Source organism: Neofelis nebulosa, chromosome 7 (assembly GCF_028018385.1).
Source record: "Neofelis nebulosa isolate mNeoNeb1 chromosome 7, mNeoNeb1.pri, whole genome shotgun sequence".
NCBI classification, from domain to species: Eukaryota; Metazoa; Chordata; class Mammalia; order Carnivora; family Felidae; genus Neofelis; species Neofelis nebulosa.
In genome coordinates this window covers 142,860,321-142,886,445 of record NC_080788.1, presented here as the reverse complement: position 1 = coordinate 142,886,445, position 26,125 = coordinate 142,860,321, and the positions used below count along the sequence as shown (strand labels likewise).

The 26,125-nt window shown below is 47.4% G+C and overlaps 2 protein-coding genes across 4 annotated transcripts in view; one reads left to right on the top strand and one right to left on the bottom strand.

Annotated features, from left to right (window-relative positions):
• The window catches only part of CCNK (cyclin K), a 30,233-nt gene extending 20,989 nt beyond the window's left edge, over window positions 1–9,244 (bottom strand). Inside the window, exon 1 of the mRNA XM_058740271.1 lies at window positions 8,931–9,244. The gene's annotated coding sequence lies outside the window, so the exon portion shown is untranslated. The remainder of the gene's footprint in view (window positions 1–8,930) is intronic.
• Window positions 9,245–9,500: 256 nt separating this feature from the next.
• Window positions 9,501–26,125, top strand: part of SETD3 (SET domain containing 3, actin N3(tau)-histidine methyltransferase) — an 81,295-nt gene continuing 64,670 nt past the window's right edge. For all 3 annotated transcript variants that reach the window (XR_009264768.1, XM_058740269.1, XM_058740270.1), the window contains exons 1-2: window positions 9,501–9,663; window positions 24,910–25,019. Coding sequence is in view for 2 of the 3 variants with exons in the window: in XM_058740269.1 (XP_058596252.1) it covers window positions 24,917–25,019 (103 nt within the window). In the remaining variant the exon portion in view is untranslated. The remainder of the gene's footprint in view (window positions 9,664–24,909; window positions 25,020–26,125) is intronic.

The following is a 26,125-nucleotide window of genomic DNA, read 5'->3' as shown; positions in this document are numbered from 1 at the left end:
CCCCAAGAACAGACTGGAGTTTTGGGGAAGAATGCCACAGAGGTGAAGTGCCCTTCTCATCTCATCTCACCACATCAGATATCAGAACCTACTGTCCATATTAACCACGGCCACTTGGTTAAGATGGGGTCTTGCCAGGTTTCTCACTGTAAGTTACTGTTTTTTCCTTTCCATTTTCTATTCCTTAGAAATGAATCACAAGGCCTAGCCTACCCTCAAGGGCAGGGAATTAAGCTACATCTCCTGGAAGGAGAAGTATCAATGAATGTGAGGACAGATGTTCTAACTACCACAGTAATTAGTGAGCATTTTGGGGAAAATATTTTGCAATGCAAAATACTAAGCAAATTATCCCCTTTTCTCCTTCAATTTTCGCCCATTAATTTTAGCATTCATCTGAGGATCCTGCCTGTAACAATTCTTGTGGTGTTATTGTAAAAAAAATTTTTTTTCAACGTTTATTTATTTTTGAGAGAGAGAGAGAGAGACAGAACACGAGTGGGGGAGGGCAGAGAGAGAGAGGGAGACACAGAATGGGAAGGAGGCTTCAGGCGCTGAGCTGTCAGCACAGAGCCCAGAGTGGGGCTCGAACTCACGAGCCATGAGATCATGACCTGAGCCGAAGTCAGATTCTCGACTGACTGAGCCATCCAGGCGACCCGATTACTGTGGTGTTCTAATGGTGACTTTCTATTTCCTTCCTTCCTTTCTTCAACATTAGTTGGAGTTCTTTTGTAAGAAAGATCTGTTTCTTCACCCTCATTCATGTATTTATTCAATCACTTATTTATAGTAGTATGGACTCACGGGTATTTGTTTCATTCTTTGAGTCATAAGCCAATACTACCGTCATTTACTTCATTGCCCAAACTATTCCAGCTATAGCCATTGGAAGCGGCTCTGTTGGGTTGGCTCGCGAGTCCTTCTGCAACTCTGACTTCTGAATCATGTAAATATTTAACACACTCATGAACTTAACTAAAAAGAAAAAAGCAAACCCTAAAACTCAGAATAAACCCAGTGTATACCAAACACGAAACACGGAAAACCATTACAAGTAATTCCCGATCTCATTCCATCCTGAGTGAAATATATTCTAAGCACAAAAGAACTGCAAGGAAATCTCAAACTTCTTCAGTAATACTTTGTTGGTACTGGCATTACCATTGTTCACTGTCAACCCATTTGTGTATGTGTACCGTAGGATAAAGCAAAGAGATATAAACGTTGATGTCGTTAGGAATCAAGATTTTCAGTTCAAAGTAAACATATGCATAAGATCAAAGGTTAAGGAAAACCTGTAATGCTAAATTTTAATGGAAAATACAAAAGTCATGGTTAAAATATGTACACACATACATCCCAGCCCTGTCCACCGCAAGTATCTAGGAGCAACGACATTCCTATAGTCAGGAACACATCAGTGTCCAAATCTTAGTTACCCTCTACAAAAAAAAAAAAACAGGTCTCCTTTCTCCTTTCCAGTCTGGGATAGGGGTCTGCCTGAGATGTGCTAAGAGTAATGGAAGCTTCTAAAAAGACACAGGAGCCAGCGTGGACTCTCACTGGACAAATTCAGGGAATTTGAATATTAAAAAGAAAAATAACAATGACTGTAAAAGAGTGAATGAACAATCCATGAGTCCATAGTTTATTTATATATATAGCAAAGTCTACTTTGCTAGCAGTGGTATTAATTAATGTGGAAGAAAAGTACCTTTAGCTTAACAAAAGCAATCGATCCTGGCATCACTAATAGGGTGAAAACCTGCTATTATGTGGCCTCCTGATATGATGCAACAGAAAGAAGTATCAACCACCTATGTAGAATTCTTCCCTCTAAAAAGCTAAATTCAACCGAGACTTTAAACCTAACTTCCACTTTACAGTAAATACTGGGAGTAGAAGAACAAGTCAAATGGCACAAGGAAACTTTTAGTCACATCCAGAAATGTGACCCTCCACCAGACAACTGACCTGGTCTCTTCAAGGAAGTCCATGTCATGAAAAATACAGAAGATGGGAGGAACTGTCCCAGATTTCAAAAGACTACAGAGGCATACTGCTCAAACTAATGTATGAATCTTGATTGGATCCTCATAAAACAAAAACAAAAACAAAAACAAACTATAAAAGAAATTTGGAACAATTAGAGAAATTTTAATATGGCCTCTATACTAGAGGCTATTAAGGCCTATTAATTTTCTTAGGGGTAACAGTGATGATACCGTGATTATATACAAAAATGACTCTTCTCAGGCTGAATGAAGTACTTCCGGGTAAAGTATCATGTCTGCAACTTTTTTCAAATGGCTTATCTAAAACACAGGTTCACATAGTAAGGTGGTAAAAGTTAACATGTGTCCAGTCTAGGCCACAGATAAACAAGTAGTCCTTGTACCCTTCTTTCACTTTATAAAATGTGGGGGAAACTCAAGTAAGACCACTTATTGAGTAAGACCACTGACCTCTGGGTCAGTCTCTCTCGGCAGCCAAAGAATGCTTGCTTATGTATGAGTAGTGATTTTATAAATTAACACGATGTGTAAGTGCATTACAGCACACAAAAAGAAAAGCACGCTAACTTTAACTGCATGGTTTACTAATTTTCACAAAGTGAACACACTTTTGTGACACCATCCAGCTGTGAAACAGAATTCTGCAGACATCCCGGACTCTCTCCTCTTTCCTCTTATAACCACGATTCCCCCAGAGGTAACTGCTATCTTGACCTCTGGTCCCAGCAACGAGTCTTGCAGGGTTCTGAAGGACCCTGGAATGGTGGAATATCACTCTTTCACAACGGCTTTCTTCTGCTCCACATTATGTCTGTGGGGTTCATCCTTGCTGCACAGAGCAGTACCCGTTCATTCTCATTACCATATAGCACTGGTTTTCAACTGGGGCGAATTTGTCCCTCAGGGACACTTTGCAATGTCTACAGACATTTTGGGCTATTGTAACTAGGGAGCTGCTGCTGGGCATCTAGTGGGTAGAGGCCAGGAATGTTGCCGAACATCTACAAGGTGCAGAACGACTCTCCACAAGGAAGTAACTGTTCCAAAATGTTGATGGTGTTGAAGTTGAGAAACTCTGTTGTACAGTGTTCTTTGAATAAAACATAATTTACTTATCCACTCTACTGTGAACGGACATTTGCGATATTTCCAGTTTTTCATTATTAATAATAGTAACAAACATCCATGCACATTCTTGTGGAGCAGAAAGCAACTGGCCAACTGGTTGAGGGGATCATCATCTCAAAATCTCTAATGTATTCACAGCACACTAGCTGGGAACATCTACTTTAAGATATATGGACCCAACAGTTCTGTATGTAGTTACTCATTCAAATATTTGCTGAGTATTTACTATGAGCCAGGCCTCAATGACACAGCAGGAACGGAGATGCAAGGTCTTTGCCCTACCTGAAGCTTATGTTCTAGGAAGCTCATGTCCTAGCGGCAGAGACAAAGAGAAACAAATATGTTACTATTTATCTGGGAGTGGCAAGTGCCATGAAAAACAAGAAGGCATGGTAAGGGGGCAGAGAATGAGGCAGGGGCTGTTTGGAGATGACCAAGTTAGGAGACTAAAGTAGCTGTTCAAGTACCGCCTGATGAGGGCTTGTCCCCCTCCCTCAAGATGATGCTGAGACAAGAAGCAAGAACCACATTGGGCTGTGATGCAAATAAATAAATAAAGGCAAGAGATGATTTCAAGCTTGTTTGCCTGACAGAGAGGGTAATACTAAAAAGAAAAATGGGAAAGGAGGTAGTTTTGATGGTGGGGCCTGGGGCAGGGAGAATTTGGGTTCCAAAAATATTAGGTTTGAAGAGCCCACAAAACATCTGTATGGAAATAGCTATCAGACCTAGAAACAGGACTGAAGTCTGGAAGAACGTATCTATGTGGGATTCCTCCATATAGAACCGACAACTAAAGTCATGGTGGCAGGCGGAGGGATGGAAAGTGAAAAAAGAGGTCTGGAGACTGAACTTGAGAAAGCAGAAAAATCTCCAAAGGAAAGAAAGGGAAGGGTGGTCCAAGAGGTGGGAAGCTTGTAACTTCAGCTGCAAGAGAAACCAAAGGACACGGGCTGAGACAGATGTGGCAGTTAACAGTGACAAACACTGAAGAAAATCTAAAGAACAAAGAATTAAGGAAAGGCTACTTTGGTGGGGAGTTCTCAGAGTCACTGGAAGTTGACTATAGGAATGTTCGCACAACTCCGTACTGAAGACTGCTGGCTTGTACGCGATTTTAAATGGGTGATTCGTGTGGTATGTGAACTGTCTCTGTAAAGCAGAAACACACGTACGTAAATGGCAGAATCTTTGCACAAGTGCGGTGGGGCAGAAGGGAGACTGCGAAAAGGAATGAACAGGCTACGAAACAGGGTTCTTGTTTACTCAGCGGAGAGGAGAGTGAGAGATGTCTGAGGCAAGAAGGGAAGGAGCCACTAGGGGTTAAATGGTCAAGGGATAATAAAACGCATAGTAAAAACGTTAACCTCAGGGAGGAAGCTCTTTCTCTGAAACAGGAGGGAAGGAAAAGTTTGAGGAAGATAACGAAAAGTCACTTAAGGGGGAGGAAATAAATGCTACCCCCTCCCCGTAGAGTATGAAGGCCTGTGCTGAGAGGAAAGGGGAGGAGTGAGGAAAAGGGAAGGGACCCAGTGTGGGGGGGGGGGGACATAGGAGTGGAAAACAAGCTCCTTACATGGTTTTATTGAACCACAGATATACTCTGCCTGCTCTACCTTGCTGCCAGGGGCCAAACCCCATGCTAATAATCCAGCATAGTGCCTTTAGATTATTATTTTTCATGTTTTTTTTTTGAGACAGAGAAGAGAGAGAGAGAGAGAGACAGACAGACAGACAGACAGACAGACACACAGAATCCGAAGCAGGCTCCAGGCTCTGAGCTGTCAGCACAGAGCCTGATGCAGGGCTTGAACTCATGGACCATGAGATCATGACCTGAGCTGAAGTTGGATGCTTAACCAACCCAGGCACCCCCCCTTTTTATTTTTTAATTTTTGTAAAATGTTTATTTTTGACAGAGAGAGAGAGAGAGAGCACGAGAGCGAGCCTTTAGACTCTGGGGCTGAATAAACGATACACGAAAGTGAAAATAAACGCACATAAATAGAATCAAAACAGTCCTCACTCCCCTGAAAAAGTCCATACCTCAGTTCTACACCCCTGTTCCTATTACCCTTTATTGATTTTTTCACAAGACCCTAAAGTTACAGGTTTTCTCATTAGCAGCTCATGATTACTGTGAAAATGGCTCAGGGTTACGAGCACCACAAGTAAAAATCTCTCAATAAACAAGCGGCATGTCAAAGCTTTTCAGCAACATCTTCCAGGAATGTGCTTTAGATATAGCATTTTAAATGATGAAAGAAGAAATGCATTTTCAAGTTTAGAATTTGGACACCTACATGTTGGAAGCAACAGTGAAGGTCATTACTCAATTTTCTCACCTAGTACAGAAACTCCCTCTAAATAAGTAATACTTAGTCACTCACTAACCTTCATTTGGCCACTTTCATTAATGAACATTAATGGTTTACAAAGCAGCCTATGGCATTGCTGGGTATCACTAACTAGTGTTCACCTTTATTTTTGTGTTAGTCTTACATTGACTTTTCCGCCTTTCAACAACTCTCTGAATCCTTACCTTTCCCTTATCTACTGATTGCCTCTCAAATGTGAAGACAATTTTCCAATTCCCTTCTCTTCTCCAGGGTAAACAAACATCTCTATTTTCTCAACATGGTTTTTAGTGTTTCAAGATAACCCCTAAACATTAGCAACCAAAATGGAAAACACTGTTTACACGATCTTCATAGTAAGTGGGGGAAGGGAGATTCCTAATACTCAGCAACATGTCCATTGTGTGTCCACTGAGACACAGCATGCCTGCAAGCTATATTTTCTTATTCTCACAATTTATTGTGGAGAAACCAGAACCAAAGAGACATGAAACAGCTTGCCTAATTCACAAAGGTTGTAAATGGCAGAGCCACAATTTGTCGTTAGATGAAAATATCGCTTTCCCTCAATCTGGGGAAGAGTCTACACTTTGCTTCCACAAATGGAACATTACATCCTACAATCCACGCCCCCCCTTTTTTCCCCCCAAATCTGGTCTTCCTCGTCTCAAATATGCATAATGAGCTTTTGTAGATTTGACCTGGCAAATGTACATCTTGTTAATTTTGACCTATTGTTTCCACCTTTAAGAATTGTTTATAGCTACAGGTTTTGAGTACATTTATTAATGTGAGGAGTATGCCTCATATATTTAAAGTTGGCAATAGGGGCGCCTGGGTGGCGCAGTCGGTTAAGCGTCCGACTTCAGCCAGGTCACGATCTCGCGGTCCGTGAGTTCGAGCCCCGCGTCAGGCTCTGGGCTGATGGCTCGGAGCCTGGAGCCTGTTTCCGATTCTGTGTCTCCCTCTCTCTCTGCCCCTCCCCCGTTCATGCTCTGTCTCTCTCTGTCCCAAAAATAAATAAAAAACGTTGAAAAAAAATTTTAAAGTTGGCAATAAAAAAAGAAAGGTGCCAACCAGAGTAGGGGCAAGACCAGAGCCCTATAGCTCATCTCTAAACACCTGTCTTTGGGTTGACATCAACCCATTAATCATTTGGGGTTTGGTAATTTCAATGGACATAAATCCACCCAAGCAGACCTTAGCCAGTGTACATGTGTCTCTTGTGTCTACCTGGACAGGAAGAGAGACACATTCAGTGTCCTCAGGAAACCTAAATGGACCCATGCCTAGCAATCCCTCATTCACCACCAAGGTAGCAAACTTCGAGGGACAAGTAATTAGACGTATGTCATCTGGCTGGCTTTTTTTAGTTGAAACTCTGCAAGTTTGAGGGAATGAGCTCTCCTTTCCCAAGTACTCACAAACTCTTCCTGCTCTCCCAACAAGGCCCTAAAACACAGGGCACCAGAGTGGCTCAGCTGGTTAAGTGTCCGACTTCAGCTCAGATCACGATCTCATGGTTTGTGGGTTCGAGCCCCACATTGGGCTCTGTGCTGACAGCTCACAGTCTGGAGCTGCTTCGGATTCTGTGTCTCCCTCTCTCTCTGCCCCTCCCCTGTTTGCACTCTGTACCTGTCTCTCAAAAATGAATAAAAACATTTAAAAATCAAAAAAAAAAACAACAACAAAAACAAAAAACAAAACCAAGGCTCTAAAATAGAGTAACAAGTTCTAGCATCCAAGAGCCATCAACCTAACTGCTCTCTGCAAAATCTGAGCTATTTACCAGATTCCAGTCTTCCACCATTAACTGTTGTTTTCAGATTCCTCAAAAGCTATGAGCAGTGATTTTACAATTTTACCTGCAAGTATATCATTTATCTGACCCTAAAAATATGAAATGGATTTAATCCAATTTGAAGTTCTTTATAATCTCCTCCATTACCTTGAACTTCCTTTTCATTTTGTTGGTCCTTACCCAATTCTTAGAGACAGCAAACAAACCATTTTTCTTCTTCAGCGAACTCACTGCTTTCAAACATTATCTCCCGAGGTAAGGTAGTTCATTATCTCCCGAGGTAAGGTAGGCTAAAACCATTTTTTCTTTACGACATTCAGTTTCAGAAGTGGCATTGAAAATGTAAGGACCTCCTTAGTGATTAGGATGTTTCCTTATTGCTTGTTGGTGCAAACTACATTTTCAACACTAAACACCCATTATGTTTTATGCAAGAATCAACAAATAAGGTTGAATGATGCATTACAATATAATTAGACAAAAGGAAAAAAAAAACCCTGAAAAATAGACACTAAGAGTGGTTACTGTGAATAAAATAAAATAATCCGGGATAACTCTTACATTTACCGTCAAGATTATTTAACAAGCAAGCAACCTAAAGCCGCTAACGATCTTAACCAAAATGTCTACCAATATCACCATTACCCATCCATTCTTCATTCAACAAGTTGGAAAGCTTACAATACGTCACCCAGTGTTCTAGGTGCTGAGGATACAAAGCCCCTCATGGAGTTTTCATTCTAGAACATCATTCAAACAAACCCTTAATGAGCGCCTACAAATGAAAGGCACCATACTAGATACATCTAAAGAGCGATTTAGAACGAGATACATAATCACTATCAAGTTTACTTTAAAACCACAAGCGATCACCCTCAAGTAACTGCTCTCAAAAGTCGCGCCTGACGTCAGATGATTTCGCGAAAGGTCGGTTTAACTGGCAGTCCAAGTTTAGGGAGCGTTACCAACCGTGCTCGGGGCTGGTAACAGTCCAAGTACTTTCAGACAACCTCAGACTTACGCCTCAATTTTCTTAAGAACAACTGCTTTAATAACAAACCAAACAGTCCAGAAGAGGATCGGTAAAGACCACGTCTCGGCAAAAACGAACCTAATCGCGGAAGTTCCTTTTCCTTATTTCTAGTCCCACCCTGTTACATGGTTCTTCAGACTCCAAAGTCGGAGTACCTCAGACGTAGAGTCGAGTAAGTCTCAGGCCTAACCTCGACAGGGACCAGCACACTGCGAAATAAACTGGGAAGATATAGGTACACTGCGATTGTGCGGCTCAGAGGCTGCGCGCGCGTTTAAGAGCACGCGCCCCCCCCCCGCCCCTTCTCCCCATCTGCTAGAAAGTCCCCGAATCCTAGCCGCCCCTCACTTCGAGGGTTGCTGTCTGTTTTAGGGTCCGCGTCGGCCTCCCTGCCCCGCTCCTGTGTCTCATACACCCTCTCGAAGCCCAACCCGCAGCCCCGCCGTCGCCCGCTAACTTCGATTTGCACCAGGGATAGCGGAGCGAGGCGGAATCCCGAAAAAGAGACTCCGCCAATGGCCGGAGATAAACGGCCATACCCTACTCCGACCTCCAGGGAAGTGGAGGTGAGCGGCGGTCCGTCGGTCACTCACCCCTCGCCTCAGGCAAGCCCCTTAGCGACGTCTCTCCTCGCCAACCGCGGCCATCTTGGACGTGGAATGTCGGGGAAGCGACGTCATCTCGCTGCGTCCGCGACGAAAAACCAGCGACCGGGCGCGGCCCCGCCCAGCCACCCCTAACCGTACTGCACGGCCTCCTCTCCAGCCATTGGGCCTGCGGGCCAGAACGGCCTCGGCCCCGCCAGCTTCGGCGCCACAATTGGCTGGGCTGCGCCCACGCCAGGCGCTGATTGGAGAATGGGCGCCTCGGGCCCCGCCTCCCGCGTCCAAGTTCCGTTAGCATGTTCGGTTGCTCCCGAATTCCCTCTCGCCCCGGGGGGGGCGGGACTGCCGAAATAGAACGCCCCCGGGCTGGCTCCTCCTCCTGCCCGCAGCGACGGCTGACCCGTGGGGAGGGGCCGGGAAGAGACTGGCGACACTTTCGTCCTGGGAGAGCTCTACTTTCTTCTGATTGGCTGACGGGCGCCCCCCGTGCGTCGGAGCCGCGGGCCAATGGGCAGCGGTGGCGGCGGCCCGGGGGCGGGGCCCGGGGGCGGGCGGAGCCGGGTTGGGCCGCGGCGGCGGGGCCGTCTCAGGCCGCCGTCCCGCCCCTCCCGTCCGGCCGCCGCCGCCGCCGCCGCCGCCGCCTGGGGCTTGGTTGAGGCGGACGGTGGGTCCGGGCCCGAGTGTGGCGCCGCCGCCGCTGCGCGAAGGGGCAAGCGGGCAGGTGAGTGCGGGCGGCGGTCCCCCGGCGCGCGCGGCTCGCGGGCAGACTCTCGCCGCCGCCCCCGAGCGCGGTGAGGACGTCCCCCGCCCCGGCCGGCGCCCCTCGGCCCAGGTTCTGCGCGCGCCCCGCCGGTCGGCCGGCGCCCGAGGTGCGGGCGGCGGTGTGCGCCCCTAGGGCCAGGCGGGAAGGCCGGATGCGGGGCCCCGGCGGGTCGGGGGTGGGGGCGCCGTTCGGCCTCTGTTCCCCCCTCCCCGGCCCGCAGCCCCTCGGGGGCGTCCGGCCGGCCCGGAGGCGGCGGCAGGTGCAGGGAGCGCCGGTCGCTGGGCGCCCGCCGGGTGGGGCCCGGGCGGCTCCGGCTCGCGCTGGGCGGCCGGGCTGTGCGTACGGCCGGCCCGCGCTCCCTGCCTTCCTTCCTTCCTTCCTTCCCTCCCCGCCGCCGCCCGGGTGAAGGCTGTGTGGCTTCTGCGTTCCGCTCCCCAAACGTCAGGTGCGCCCGGGGACCAGCCCCTGCTTCTCTCTCTCACTTTCCAGCTATAAAAACAGGCGTTGAAAATAGGTCATCTGTCTTCCCACGCGCCCTGGCCGTGGTCCACACGCTCGGCGCCCTACTAGGGAGAAGAATTCGGTGCTTTGGAGTTTGTCATTCCGGCCCTTAAACTCTTCCTCCTCTCGGCTCCGGCCGGGCGCCGCGACTCCGCCTTCGCCCCGCTTGTCGTCGGGGCACGGGAGCCGCCGGGTAGCGGGCGCCACGCGCCGCGCGGCCTCGCCCCCGCCGCGTAGCCGCACGTGTAGGATCGCTTGCAGGGTGTTGCTTGGCGATTCCAGATGAGGGACGTGTCATTTCAAAAGCGAAAGTACTTTTAAAGTCTGTTGACAGGTGACTTTTGCTTCCAAGACCTTCCGAGTTCACTGTTGAGCGATGAACCTGCTCCTAGCGTGATTGTGGGTGTTGGTTCCACAGCTATATGCGTTTGTCCCAACTCGTAGAACCGGACACTGAAAAGCGAATTTTATCATGTATAAACGATACCTCTCCCTTCCCTGTGTTTCTTTCTCAGTTGACCCCGCTGGTATTTCAAAATGGAAATAGCCAGTGATAATCTTGGAGAGGTTTTTCTTACCATTTTAAGTGAATGCATTTAACTCAAGAATATAGTGAAATAAAAGCAGCTTTCCACTGTTAAAGTTTGGCAAGACTGGCTTGAACCATGATAAATGGTGCCTATGCAGGCTACTGTGTGTGCAATCCCGCCTTTTACCAAATTAGTCCCAGGGGCTGCTGTGATTGATATTCTGGTCAGGTTCCAACAATTTAAGGAGGAGTGTTTTTCTCTGGCCCCAGAAAGGAGTTTGCAAAGCCAAGTTCTCAAATACAGAACAACCTCTTTATTGGAATTCCAAACCTCAGTTTTTAGCCTTCTGCTGCCCCTTCCTGCCTGCCCTCCTTTCAGCCTATTCAAAATTGTAAGCTAACGTCTGAAATGCTACTCCATCCTGAGAGGGTAAAATGGTTGCTGCTTTCCTTCTCTTCCTCAGTTTGCTGACCTCTCTTGGTGCTTTTGTTCCTGGCAGTGGCATTGATGTTGGGCTTGAAGATTGAAACATTTTCCGCAGTGGAAATGAAAGTTTCTGTTGAGTTCTGTCAGTAAGAGTGCAGTAAGATTGTCAGTAGGAAAGTAACACTTAACTGATCTTCTCTTCCCTATGGCAAGCATTTAGGCCACATTTTAAATGGTTAAATCTTTGCTTGAAGAGCCGCTGGAAAATGAGGAAAATGTAAAGGTTGTGCTGAAACATTTTTCCCTTCTTAAGTTCAACCACTGGAAAACTGTTTTGTTAGGAGCGCTCACAACAGCCTCCTTAAAACTTGATGCTTTCGCGTCTAGAAGAGCCTGACGGGTGACAGCTGGAGGAAAGTGTCAACCTGAGTACAACCAAGGCCTGCTGGTAGTGGAAGGATTTAGTAGGCAGTTACAGAATTCAATAAAACCGGGTACAGTTTGTGGCCTGTGGAATGTGAGCAGGCCTGGGAGCAGAAATCTTACCTGCTAGCTGAGACTTACTCTGGATTCTTTTTTTTTTTTTTTTTTTTTTTTTTGCTGGCTGTCGGTTCACTTTGAGGCTTTCCAGTTCCTTAAATGTTTGAATTACATAGTCTCCTTTTTTTCTTATCTCAAGTCTGAAGTAACTTTTAGAAACACAGCTAATAATAGTAGATCTTTTTTGTGTGTGTAGTTTGATGACTATCTTTCACTGGCAGGTTTTTGTTTTTGTTTTTTTTTTCCCTTTAGAGACTGGTTTGCTGGCTAGTGCATGGTGCTTCTGTCGGGGGTGGGGAGGCCAGTGCGTCTCCTCTCTTTGTACCTAAGTCCTGGGAATGGAGCCATGATCTTGTTCCCCCATTAGAGGGACCGGAGTCACTTACTACTGTGGCACTCAACATTTTTTAACAGAGCAGTGAATATGTCTTTATTCTTAGGTCACTTTGCAAGTCGCCTGTGGCCAGTTGTTTTCTCAAATTGCTCACGTTATATTTGGGCCCATCTTATCGTTGACGAACGTTTTGATTTGCTGTGCATCCTTTTTCTCTTGCTGCGGTCGTCGTAGACATGTTTATCTTGGATATCAGTTCGTTCTGAGTCCTATTTAACATAATGATAGTATTATGTAAAGAAAGCTTAGTTAGCAGAATTGGCCAGATTAGAAGTCCTACTTTTGTTGTTAAATTCATCCAATAACTCAAGCCAGAGATTAGCTGTGTAGACTCTTATTTCCTCTAGGTTTTAGAAAGGAACAGGTGTAAATCAAGAGGTACGAGCCCAAGTATTGACAGTTTGCAACTGAAATAAATTTGAGTGGAAGAAAAATGATTCTAAAGGATTATGAAAGTCAAATACCAAAGTTAAGACTTTGAAGTTCTTTCTTATTCTAGTACCTTCTAAGTAGAAGTTAATTAGTAATCAAGACAAGCCCAAACACTTTTGGCTGACCGTGGAAGACGAGCCCGACCCTGAAGTTAAGATTTTGAGAAGAATCTGAGTGATGCTCATTACCAAGCCGAGTGAGATCATAACCTGCTGCTTGTGTCGGCTTCAGTGGTGGGGATGTGTGGAGGGCGGGCAGGGAAAAGAGAACAGGAAGAAATGCCTTCACTCTTTTCTAGAAGGACTAAAGCCTTGTCCAGAGAATGTAATCAGGGTGTCTACATAGAACTCTTAATAAATGTGCTGTGTCTTAGGCTCATCACCTATCTACGATCCTGAGTTTCACTCTTCACGTTTTTAGGACACAGTTCGTTAGGATTTAGCAAGGTGCAAACAGTCACATGACTGAGTGATTTAAAGCTTTCAGTCTCAGTAAACAGGCCTGACTCTTCACTATCGATAATTTTCCAGGGAGCGCAGTTAAAAGAAAGGAAGGGTTCATGTTGAAAACTACTCATTAGGGGCGCCTGGGTGGCGCAGTCGGTTAAGCGTCCGACTTCAGCCAGGTCACGATCTCGCGGTCCGTGAGTTCAAGCCCCGCGTCAGGCTCTGGGCCGATGGCTCGGAGCCTGGAGCCTGTTTCCGATTCTGTGTCTCCCTCTCTCTCTGCCCCTCCCCCGTTCATGCTCTGTCTCTCTCTGTCCCAAAAATAAATAAAAAATGTTGAAGAAAAAAAAATTTAAAAAAAAAAAAAAGAAAACTACTCATTAAAGTTGCTTTTGCCATATTGGCTGATGACTAACGAAGTTTTCCGTGTGGTGATCGTAACGGCTCAGCACTGCTACATGTTTCTAAGTGGTTTCTGCAGTTTCTTGACATGGGTGCGGCATTGCAGAGATCAATGTGGGATATGCGGGACTGGGCAGAGGCTTATTGGGAAGCTTCCCATTGAAGCTGAGGCAACTCCCATTTGTTTGGACAAGGCTAGCAAAACGGCTCTCTACCTGAAAAAGGCCGAAGAGGTAAAACCTTTACGTGATACGTTTTGCTACTGTACGGGAATGCTGTTATTTTGAACTTTGGAGGCGATGCCCAGCCTTCCACGCCTTCGCAAGTGGGTTGGTTTTGAGCTGAATCCGGGAAACACCACTGAGTGTCAGTACAGCTTGCCACCAGGGTGTGCTGGTGAGGCTGTGCTACCAACTGAGCCTTGATCTTGTGTGGAGTCTCTTAACCTCCCTCGATTTCAACTTTCTCATCTGTAAAGCGGGTATGATTCTATCTCTTTCTATTGTGTGAAATGCCTCCCTCAGTTTCTGATAAAGTAAGTGCCCAAATGATGCAGTCATGATGAAGACAGTCACGTTGGGGACCTGCCGTAGGACATTGTGTGTGGCAGGGGTGATGGTGACAGTGGCCTGGAAACACACAATGACAGCATGAAAATTGCATTTCGGTTCAGACACTCACTTGATACAGCACGTCTTGTCTTGCTGAAAATCCGTTTGTGTAACAAAGGTTTCAGTCGATCGTCATTTTGTCCTCAAGGCTGTGGGACTGTGTGTCACTCATCTGTGCCTTTCAGATTAGATACTCGAGCAATGTGCACTGAACAAATGAATGCACTCCTTTGTTTACTTGACTCGTATAAAAGCCCGGGCAGTCTCAGGCGTAATCCTAAGATCCCCTTGATTCGAGTTCCAGGAAGACAATCCCCACTGAACTGTGCCCCTCTCAGAGCTCATCAGAAGGGTTTTGTTGCCTGGAGAAAAAACTTCATTGAACATACCTAACTGAGTTTTGTCCACTTTTGACAAGGAGTATGTTAAACCGGGAGAAGAGAAGACTTTGTGGGGGAACAGAGTGCTGTCTTCAAAAATTTGAAGGGTAGTCGTTTCTCTTTGAAAGGCAGAAGTGGGGGACAGGTCAGAGGAGATGATGACCTTTCCAACAACGTAGTGCTGGAGTGGCTCACAACCTGGAAACGCACACGCGGCAGTGGGCAGTTAGCAGCTCCAGCCCTGGGAAGCACGGGAGTGCCCGCAGAACCTCCGCTCTGTCCCTCGCTCTGTCCCTGCCCTTAGCAGCAGCAAGCCTCAAGTAGTGCGTTTCTTAGTCACGGCACTCTCCACCCTGCCCTCTCCAGCGTTTTCGGACCTGAATTCATGGCGGTGGATAGCAGTGCACTTTGACGACTATCATTGCTTCATGACCCTGGGTGGGGTTCTTTTAAACGTGTGCGGGGTTGAGGATTAACACAGATAACCCCAAAAGTCTCTTCCAAGCCCCATATTCCACAGTTCTAGAATCTCAAATCTTAGGGGAGGAATGTGGGTGGCTCGAAGGTAATTTCTTGACGGATTACAGCTGTTTCTTCACTTAACGTTTTTCTTTTTTATTTTAGAAAGACATAATAGGAAATGATTATTCATGATACCAAATGATTCTTTGCTTTCTGAGAGGTTTTTTTTTTTTTCAGCTTCCTTTAAATAGGAGCCTCATTTTAAGTGTATTTACAGTTTAATTCAACAGCAGTTTAAAACTGAAACCATTATATATTGAAAAGTCATTCAGAAATGGTTTAAGCATTTCTAAAATTACTGTGTAAATTAGTGGGAAATTAGCAAAAAACACTGTAGAAAGCAAGAAACATCTGTATTTTGTTAAATCTCAAATTTGTGTGTATCTACCTGTCCCTATCTACTTACATGACAGCCCAAATTGTTCTGTACAGAGGTTGAAATTTTACTTACATGCAGTTTACAGGGCTGCATTCATCCTGGTACTTAAGTAGTTACTGGCTTGAAACTTGGCTTGAAGGCAAGTAGAAACTGGCTTGAAGAAGGCTTCACCTTCTTGCCTGCCTGCTTGCCTTGACCTCTTGGTACTTTGGAGTTGTGGCACATTGGTACCTCCTTTGATAGGGACTGGAATGATGGATGCCAGTTATCTACCTAAACCGGTAGGGTTCGTATGGCTTGAACCTGCTAATAGGCCCTGCCACTGTAGGGAGAGAGCGCATGTTTCCCATACGTGTTAGTTTCAGTTAACCCGGTAGCATGTGGTGCAGGGACCGCGTGTTCATTATCAGTTTCTGGAGGAGAGAAAACATTGCACAGTTCAATACTTTCCAACTTGAGAGTGCTTTCATTTTCCTAAGCCATCATCCTATAATTTGTGTATTTAATTCAGAATGTAGTAATCTGATCCTAATGGCCTGCCAGATATTTTCGTGAGCTTCTTTTCTTCCTGCACAGAGATCAGACAGGCTCTCTTACTCCCTTCAAGTACATTTACAGCTAGGTGCCTGAGGTAGGAGGAAGCCTTGGACAATTCTCTGCTGCAGTCAATCCAGCTGTAAAGTTGGGTAGGTTCAGGAGATGCTGGGTTAGAGCTCAAACTTTCTGGGTAGATTGCCAAAAAATGTAATCAGAAATGTTTATTCTATTTGTATTTAGCTGAAAGCAACTCAGGAAAGATACAAATTTATCTATACTTCCCACTTAGAATTAGGAAAAAAAACCCCTCAAAAACCACCCAGCTGAATCCTGTCTCTGTTCTGTGTACTCAAGCTAGACTTTGTAATAGTGGGTATAAAGTGCCTAGCACCCTTCCTCACTGCCCCCCTCCTATCAGCCAAGTTGTCTAAATGTGCTTTGTCTAATTTCTCCTGACTATTTTTTTAAATTTTTTTTGAGAGAGAAAGAGAGTGAGCACGGGAGGGACACACACACACACACACACACACACACACACACACACAGAGAGAGAGAGAGAGAGAAGGAGACACAGAATCTGAAGCAGGCTCCAGGCTCCAAGCTGTCAGCACAGAGCCCGACGTGGGGCTCGAACGCACGGGTTCTGAGATCATGACCGGAGCTGAAGTCGGATGCTCAACCGACTGAGCCACCCAGGCGCCCCAACCTGACTTTTTATTCCACCACACAGATTATGTATAGAAAAATCGCTCGCTTGGTCGGGAGTGGTTGTTGAGTACAGACACCAGATGCATATTAGTTAGCAATTAAAATAATTGAATATACCATTTAGTTTATACTTTACTAAGGTCAGTTTTATCTACTGAGTGGAGAGATTGTTGGTGGTTTTACTAAATAGTTTGTGGTGTCTTAAAGAGCCGCATTTTGAGGATTCTATAGATGGTTAAAATATCTCCATGGTGAAGAAGCATAGATAGGAGTGAAACTCCTGGCTTGCCGTTGTTCCTTCTTACAGATGCCCCTTCCTTTGAACGACCGTATGTCTAACTGTTTGCAGAATGGCTTTGTCTGTCAATCCTGTATTGCTTTCCCACTTAGTTTCTTTTGTCTTAAGTATTGTTTGAATTCTTTTTGGACTGTTTACTTTGCTTTGTCTCCAGGTAATTCCGTAAGAATTTATAAATTATACCAGTTTTCAGTCTGAACTTTGGGGGAAGAAAACCCTTTCAATTGGTGTTGTACCTTCAGGGTAATAATTGGAATTTGTCTTGAATATCTGAATGTGTGTCAATGTGCGTACACATACTTAATTTAGACCTCTTTATGTCTTTCTAATATAAATTTTTGAAATAAATATTGGAGATAAATATTTGGTCTCCGTAGGAACTTGATGAATTTCTGGTAGGTGGTTTTTATCCGCTAGGGGCACAAAGGATGTTCAGGCTACCTATTTGTTCATTTGTTGAAACTTGGACCCTAGCCCCCGATCAGCTGAACCACAATGAAAATGACTCATTGTGTGTAACACATTCTTGAATCATAAATGGAAAGGGTAAGTACTTATTTCCAATCCCTGAGGTGGAGGAAATCAACATTGTTAGCTAAGAAAGGCAGAAGGGGTTGAATTTAGGAAACCACTCAGACTGGATTCTGGCATCTTCTCAAATTGCATCTTGAAGCGTGGTCCTCCTCTAATTGTGCTTCGCTCCTTGGCCCTCTCTAGCTCCTTCTCCTAGGTCTTTGAGGACTTGTGCACGCTGGGTCCTGTTTCTGCACCGCATCGTCCTCGAGGCCCGCACGTCTGGCCTGCCTTCATTTCGTGTCCCCCCGCAGCTGGCGTAGTCCTGGGCACGCAGACGCAGGACAGGTGGTTCATTGGCTGCATCTACGTCCAGAGCCTGCCTCAGTGTTGGGAGTAATACACATTTCGGGTTGGAAGCGGTGGGTCCACGGTTTGATGGCCGTGGGCTCTTGGCCAAGTCACAGCCGTGTTTAAGCTCCCTGACATGGCATGGCTGTCGTCAGCGTGCTCTGTGCCGGCTGCGGCAGGGATGTGTCTGACCAGGGCAGAGCCCCATGCGGACGCTTGCGCCCCTGGTCACAATAGCTCACAGAGCTTCAAGCTGTGCTTGGGCCGTAACCCCCTTTTCTTTTTTCTCTTTTCTTTTTCTATTGGAAGTGGACTTGTCGCTGCTTTGTTGCTTTCTGAGAGACCAAAAACATTTAAAAACTTTTGCATTTGTGTTTATCAGGGAGTTTCTGTTGTGAAAAATACACTAAAGCTTTTCTAATGATAAACCATGGACTCCTGAAAGAAACTTTTAACTTCGTGTGAATTCCATATATTTTATGCATATATAAAAATTTATATATTTACTTTTAAGAGTCTTCTTTGTTCTTTTTCTTTCTTTTTTTTTTTTTTTAGTTATTTGTTTTGAAAGGGGGAGAGAGAGTGCGCGCGTGTATGCGTGCCATGTGCACACGAGCAGGGGAGGGGCAGAGAGAGAAGGAGAGACAGAATCCCAAGCAGGTTTCACGCCCGATGCTGGACTTGAACTCATGAACCATGAGATCGTGACCTGAGCTGAGATCAGGAGTCGGACGCCCAACCGACTGAGCCACCCGGGCGCTCCTCTTCTTAGTTGTTTAGTAGCAGTAGATAAATATTTAGTCAATGTTGCATTTTGACTGATGTTTTATTCCCTGGTGGGGGAATATACGGAAATGGTGCTTTGACGCAAAATCGTACTGCTGTGATGGGAAGTAAATCTTACCCACGGGCAATACTAACACATCCAAAATGATATCCAAAGATTTTCTTTCATTGAACAGATACTTGACCCTCATCTGTGTCCACGACACGATACTACACCTACAGGTAATTCAGAGACGGAAGGTTTGTCGTATTTCTGCCACGAGACGGTGCATAAAACGGGTGCGAAGGTAACGTAGGCTCCAGAGCTGGTCGCTGGCAGTGCAGGGAGGGTGACCACAGGCGAGGTGGGGTCTTAGCCAAGACTCAGACACACGGCCACCATGGGGGAAAGGCCCGTAGGCCTCGGTGACGGAGGACAGAGTGTGGATCAGGGAATGACCGCCAGGCCAGGGGCTGAGGGAGGGCAGTGTGCAGGGAGCTGGCAAACGAGGAGAGAGCCTGATGGTCTTTGGGGTGAAAAGAAGTAAATGTGGGACTTGTGCCGTCCAGGTATACCGTGAGTTAGGGGCTTCCTGCAGAGATTAGAACTGGCCCTAAGCCATATCTGACCTAGAAGTAAACAAATGCCACAGACACCGATGGCCGTACGCGTTCAGGCGATTGGCTGCTGGGCCGTAGAACCGGGTGCCGAGAACCCACCCTTCACAGTCTTGAGTTCCTGGGACGCTTGGGTGGTTCTGTCCGTTAAGCCTCTGACTTGAATTCGACTCTTGATTTTCACTCTTGGTCTCATGGTTCATCAGTTTGAGCCCTGCATCGGGCTTCACGCTGACAACGCGGAGCCTGCTTGGGATTCTTTCTGTCTCCTCTGCTCTCTCTCCCTCTCTCCTCCATCCTCCCTCCCCCCCTCAATTAAAAAAAAAAAAAAGAATCTTGAGCTCCTCACGCAAACTGAAGGTTCGGCAACAAGGCCATAACCACCTCTGATTAAGGGCACAGGGGCCCCAGAGCAGTGGGGGCTCCCAGGCAGAGCAAGTCCAGGTCAGCCGGGGAGCTTTCCAAGAGGGGGTCAGTGCAAACCTATTTTCCAGGAGGACAGATTAAACCCTGGCCTGGATCTATGACCCTGTACCCTAAGTAGGTATGGTCCCTGGAGACAAGGACAGACAACCCTCCCACCTTAATTAAGATAAAGTGAATGGATGCCTGTATGTAAGATTCTTACTGCCTCTCCTGAGCGAGCAGCTTTCTCTCCATGAGGGTCTCTATCTCTGTGGGAGGGAAACACTCCAAAAAGAGTCACAAAAGACTGAATCTCAAGGTAATCCAGGACTTTAGCATCTGTTCATCACCTTGAACTTGACTCATTCTTGCTGACATTCATGGCTTCAAGTCTATGAAATTAATGGAGGAGCCTAGACTTTCCTCAAGGACCTTGGGGGTATTTGGTCTGAGTCTTGAAGTTTGTGAAACATTTTGCCAGAAGGTGAAAAAGGGTAGTGGAGGATAGCTTCTTTCTAGAAAACGGGGAGAATAAGTATATCCCTGGAGTGTGCCGTGTGAAGAGGTGAGGGGTAGAGGGAAGGCAACCGGATGAGATGAGATGAGGTGTGATGGACCTTGAGGGCTGTGCTGGGGAGGTGGGACCACCCTGTGAGCTGTGTAAAGACCTTGTGTCGAGCAAAAGAAGTCTACGTATTTGTTATGGGAATTCGGGAACAGACAAAACAAGGTATGATACTCGAGTCGAAATGCTGGTCCCTTGCTGGGGACAGCTAGGACTGGGAACGCACGAGGGAGGCTCCGTGAGTGCTGGCTGTGTCGATACCTCCCGGCAGTGGCCGAGCACTTATCAGGCACTTGATGCCTCCATCTGTAAAGGCTAGCTGTCCACGTGTGCTGGGGAAGGAGATTGGAGGCAGGGAGATGAAGCCGTGAGGATGGGAGGAACTGGAGGTGAAGGTCTTCACTGGTTTGGGCTTCAGTGACTGTTTCTATAAACATAGCTCCGCCCCCCACCCTGGCCTCTGCAGAGTATGTTCCAGGTACCTGTTCTCCCTGGTGCTAATTGACGGATGTGTTTGGAAATTTGACCTGCGTTGTATTCCTACACCTATGACTCATTTCTAAAAGCCGGCAGTTTTTTGGCGTAAGGGAAAGAAATCACGAGAACAATTGAGTTTTAAGTATTCCACCGTAGAGTATTATTGCCAAAGGAATCTATTGTGTTTTCAAATCACTGTGACCAGGTATTTAGTGGTCTCTCACCTGCAGGAGAAATTAGACGTCATCTTAACGTTCTGAGGAGACAGAAACTTGGGTGGGAGCTTCAGCAATACTGATTTTGACCTAAGAACTGCCCAAGGAGAGAATTCTTTTTTCTGGGAGCTCATGAGCACCGTATGCAGACAACCTGCTCTGGGCTGGGTTCTGGGCTGGGTGTCGGGGGCACAAATGGAAATAGGACATGGTGCCTCGAGGAGCCCGTTGTCCAGGAGGAAAGCTGGCATGTGAGCAAGACTTCCAGTGCAGTGAGAGCCCGTAGTGGGAGAAGTGGTACAGAGGAGGGGCTGTTACAGCTCAGAGGATCACGAAGGCTTTAGAGGTGATGCCTGGGCAGGGCTTTTAGAGGAAGTGAGTTACTGCACAGGCGACTCAAGTATTGCCGGCAAGGGGTGAGGTGGGCGAGATAGCGGGACAGGGCATAGAGGTATGTGATGACACCCATATGAGGGACTGGGTGTCCTTGTTGTTGCTGGAGCCTGAAGTGCTGCGGCAGGGATGGCAGCACAGGGTGGATTTGAGTGTTAGGGATGGCCTTGGGCCCAGACATGTAAAAGACTAGTGTCAAAATGTAAGCGAGAGGTGAATTCAGGAGGTGGGCGGGAGCAGGTGGCAGTAGGCCACATCCAGGGGTGTGGGCGCTTGGCAGGGTGTTGTTGGGCGTCAGGTCTGGAAAGACCTTTTAGCCCTCCTGCCCCCTGCAGTGCCCTGTGCTTTTGCTCTGCGTTTCAACAGCAGCAGGGCAGTGGCCCAGCTCGAGAGCCGGGCAGATCTGAGTTCTATTCCGGCTGCACGTCTTACCCGATGTGTGACCTTGGACAAAGCTGAAGGACTTCACCTTTCTGAGAATGTCATCTAAACGATGCGGATGAGGGGGGGTGCTGGGTGGCTCAGTCGGTTGGGCGTCCGACTTCGGCTCAGGTCACGATCTCGCGGTTCATGGGCTCGAGCCCCGCGTTGGGCTCTGTGCTGACGGCTCGGAGCCTGAGCCCGCTTCGGATTCTGTGTGTCTCTCTCTGTTCCTCCCATGCTCACGCCATATCTCTCTCTCTCTCTCTCTCTCTCTCTCTCTCTCTCTCTCTCTCTCTCAGAAATGAATAAACATTAAAAAAGTGTTTTCAAAGACGAGGGTGATAGAGGGGTCTAGGGAGATCAAATGAGGGGGTCTGTCTCAGCCCAGCACCTGCAGAGTGTAGGTACTGCACACAAGGGTCAGTGCTGCTCTTTTCATTAATGATCAGCGTGTCAGACAGGCATCTCCATGCTGGGAGTGATGGCAGTTGCGGGGTCTCTGCAGGAGGATCTGCGGGAGGTAAGGGGCTGCGGGCAGAACGAAGAGGCCTGCTTGCTGGTCGGTCCACACACGGTGAGGGCCGGTGCCTGAGAGCATGGCTGTCTCCAGCATGTTCCCCAGGTCTGCTAGGAGAAGGGGAGGGCCTGGGGCGCCTCATCAAAGTGATGTTCTTTTTTTTTTTTTTTTTTTTAATTTTTTTTAATGTTTATTTGTTTTTGAGAGAGAGAGAAAACGAACGAGCAGGGGAGGGGTAGAGAGAGAGGGGGACAGAGGATCTGGAGCAGGCTCTGCGTTGACTGCAGAGAGCCTGACGCAGGGCTCGAACTCACGATCTGTGAGACCATGACCTGAGCAGAACTCAGATGCCTAACTGACTGAGCCACCCTGGCACCCCCAAAGTGATGTTCTTCAGTTGGGAGCCTGACGCACGAGAGGCTTGCCAGCAGGACTGAAGGGAGAGGCCGAACAAGCCCACCACTCACGGGGGCTGGTTCCTATGGCTCTTCCCACGGAGCTGTATTTAGAAGTGTCATTAAAGTCCTTTGGGGGCAGGGGGATGGGTAAAATAGAGGAAGGGGATTAAAAGGGACAGACTTCTGGTTACAGAACAAGTAAGTTACAGAGATGTAACTACAGCACCGGGAATAGAGTTGTTAATACTGTAACAACTTTGCACCGTGGCAGGTGGTAGCTAGAATCAGGGCGATCACTTTGCAATGTATTCGAATGTTGAATCGCTAAATTGCACACCTGAAATTAATATAATATTGTGTGTCAGCTGCACTTCAATTAAAAAAAAAAAAAAAAAAGGAAGAAAAGAATACAAAAAATCACCACCCTAAAAGAAATCTTTCTACACTCCTGGGTAGTTTTAGTTATTTGTGGTCAGGTTCAGTGGTTCCTGCCAGATATGCCCTCAGTGGACAGAGAGCCCGAGATGCAGAGAAGAATGGGAGGTGCTCCAGTCAGGCTGTGCCTTCGGCTTGGCCGTGAGCAAGTGACATGTGCACGTGGGGAGCGTCTCTCTCCTTTCAGAAGCTAGTCCTTAAGTTCAGGAAAAGGGGCTTAAGCTCTTCCTCCTTCCGTCCTCCCCCCCCCCCCCCAGGTTTTTGTTTGTTTGTTTGTTTTTCTGCTTTTGATCTCAGAGCAACTAATTCCTTGCTGCAAAAGTTTTAGGTATTTTTACCTGTTCCTTCTGATTCCAGGATGGCATACACTGTGTAGGGCACACTGTTTGAGAAGACTTACTAGATACATAAAGTTACACATTATACCCACGTGTTAGATACATAAGAGAAGAAACGTATCCTAGTCAAGGTGTGCGATTTTCTATTATTTCAGCACATGGGCCGTATTTGCCTGGCTTCCATTCAGATGAGGTCAGGGATCATCTCTGCGGTGGGAGAGTGTGACGTTGCAACCTTTTATCCCATCCCTCATCTCCACACTACAAGAGTCCTTTCCTTTTGTAAAAATAAATGGGGCAGAGCATGCCTTCTAGTTCCCCTTTGGGTTAAATGTAACTCGGGAGGGCTCCGTGGAGCAGCGTTGCAGTGTCGGTCATTGATCAGTGCTTGGATGGCTACAGTAGCTTCTTGGCTGAGCACTCTCCATCTTGCTGGGCTGTTGTCCTGAAGTGCTGCTCTCTGGAGGAGGAACGCCTGGGCCAGACTCCTCAGGGCGCTTGTAGCTTCCTTCAGGTGGCCGACTCATGGTGGGGGCAGGGGGCGGGTGCTAAGATCACAGGGAGCCACCTCTCCAGCCAGGCATGTTCCCCCCTGGGGCCCCCTCGGACTTCCCTCATTCCTGCCCTTGCCTGGGATTGCCCCACCCATCCCAATCCCTTACTTTCTTCAAGGCACATCTTGAGGCTCCTTGTTATAAAGCGTTTTCAGGGGCGCCTGGGCGGCTTAGTCAGTTAAGCGTCCGACTTCACGATCTCACAGCTTGTGGGTTCGAGCCCCACACCAGGCTCTGTGCTGACAGCTCAGAGCCTGGAACCTGCTTCAGATTCTGTGTCTCCCTCTCTCTCTGCTCCTCCCCCACTCATGCTCTCTCTCTCTCTCTCTCTCTCTCTCTCAAAAATACACATTAAAAAAAATTTTAACGCGTTTTCAGACGAGCATCCTCTCACAGTCTGTGCCCAGCATGCTGTTGGTGCTTTTGTGTCCCACTCTGTCACCTCCTGTGGACTGTTGTCACGTCTCCTACCTGTGAGAGGCTACCAGGCTCGTGGGGGGAGGCGCGGGGAGACCTTGTTCCAGCGGGGGGCTGCCGTCACTTTCCTGGGATGAAACCCCGGGCTTGACTTCTCCAGCGAAACAGAATGGCAGCGTTAGAGTACCTCTCCGAAGCGTCTTTGAGCTCTCAAACGTCTTCAGCATTTGTCCATAATCTACCGCTCAGGATACAGTTGCTGCCAACGGGCGATGATTCTTCTAAAGCAAAGTGGGAGAGAATATAGGTTTTTGCGCCCGTATGGTGGTTTGTGTTACACGTGTGGATACAAAATCTTTCTCTGTGTAGTGTTGGGGGGTAAGCATTGGAGCGTGCACGGTAAAATCTGTGTCACTTGAAAAAGTTCCGGAGTAACATTTGCTTCTACTATGGTTTTTGTAGGTGAAAAGGAAGGAACTTTTCTTCCAGAAAGTAAAGCGATTTTTTCGTTTGTTTGTTTGTTTGTTTGTTTGAGAGCCTCCAAATACTAATACTTGTCACACCTCTTTTTCTGGAAGGAAACTTGAGGATATGACGCACATGAAGTAAAATGTTAGCATCTTGAGGCTAGGCTGCTGCTGTGCAGTGTTTCATTATTTGATTTGATTCTTTGGAAACGTAATGCTTTTTGCCTTTTCTCTCTCTTCTCTGTAGTCAGAAAATGGGTAAGAAGAGTCGAGTGAAAACGCAGAAATCGGGCACTGGTGCCACAGCAAGTGTGTCGCCGAAGGAAACCTTGAACCTGACCAGTGAGCTGTTACAGAGTAAGTTCCCCCCTGGCCTCCCCGCCCTCACGTGGGGCTGCGAGGCTTCTCTGCTCTGCATGCTCAGGCCACACGGGTCAGTCTCTGGGCTGGTGAGGCGGGAAGTGGGACAGGCTGGGGTTCAAATCCTGGCTTATTAGCCACGTGAGCTGGGCAACTTTTGGAACTGCTCTGACCCCCACTCTCCCCTGCTGTAATAAACCTGGGATATTGACAGTGGGTAGGGAGGAATGAGGCCCTGGTGAAACTGTGTACGTGAAGCTTCTCTAGCGCAGCAGCCCACGACAGGGGCTCCCCTGGGTCCCGGTGGGCAGGGACCAGCTCGACCACCGTGGACAGGCCACGTAAGCCCTGTGAGCCTCGGGGTCCACAGCAGTGCGAGGCCAGTGCAGCGGGCCTCCCAGAGAGCAAACCGTTGGAACTCTGCTCCCTCGTCAGAATGGCTCCCCTTTAGTTTTAGGGATTTGGTCATAGTTTTCCGATTTCTTGGTTCAAGGACATTAAGTATCTATTAAGTGCCTGTACTTGGTTCAGTAAGTTAGTATAAATTGGTAAATTCCTTTTTTCACTGTGAATTTAAATTGGTGCTATGTAGGTTTCAAACTTGGCTGGGGTCCCTCTATTAACTACCTACGTTTGCCTCCTTTTCCTTGTATGTTCAGATTATGTGACAGGCCAAACCCCAAACGCACGCTTGACTGTCTCTCCTTTGCCAGCAGCAGGTACCAAGCTAGTCGGGTCAGGTCCCACCCTGGGTGCTCCTGTGGACAGCGTGGGCCCCCGCAGAGCCCTGATGTGCTGACCCGTTGCCTCCTCTGTCCCCCCACCGGACGGCGGGCAGCTTGTGGACAGGCCCTGTCTTGTATTCCGGGGCCTCCGTCGGTGTTTGCCGATGGAAGAGTGATTGGTTAGCCGTAAGAGTTAGGAGTCAACGTGGTTAGGGCTGGGTGGTGTTATTTACCACAGACACTGTTTCCTCAGGGGACGAGGGTGGCCGTGGGAAGAGTGCGCTCCCTTGAAACTCCTACAGTTGTTTGAAGAGGAAGGAGCTCGCTGACAGGCCGGGTGCCCAGAGCACAGCCTCCAGAAACGCCCGGCACCGGTCT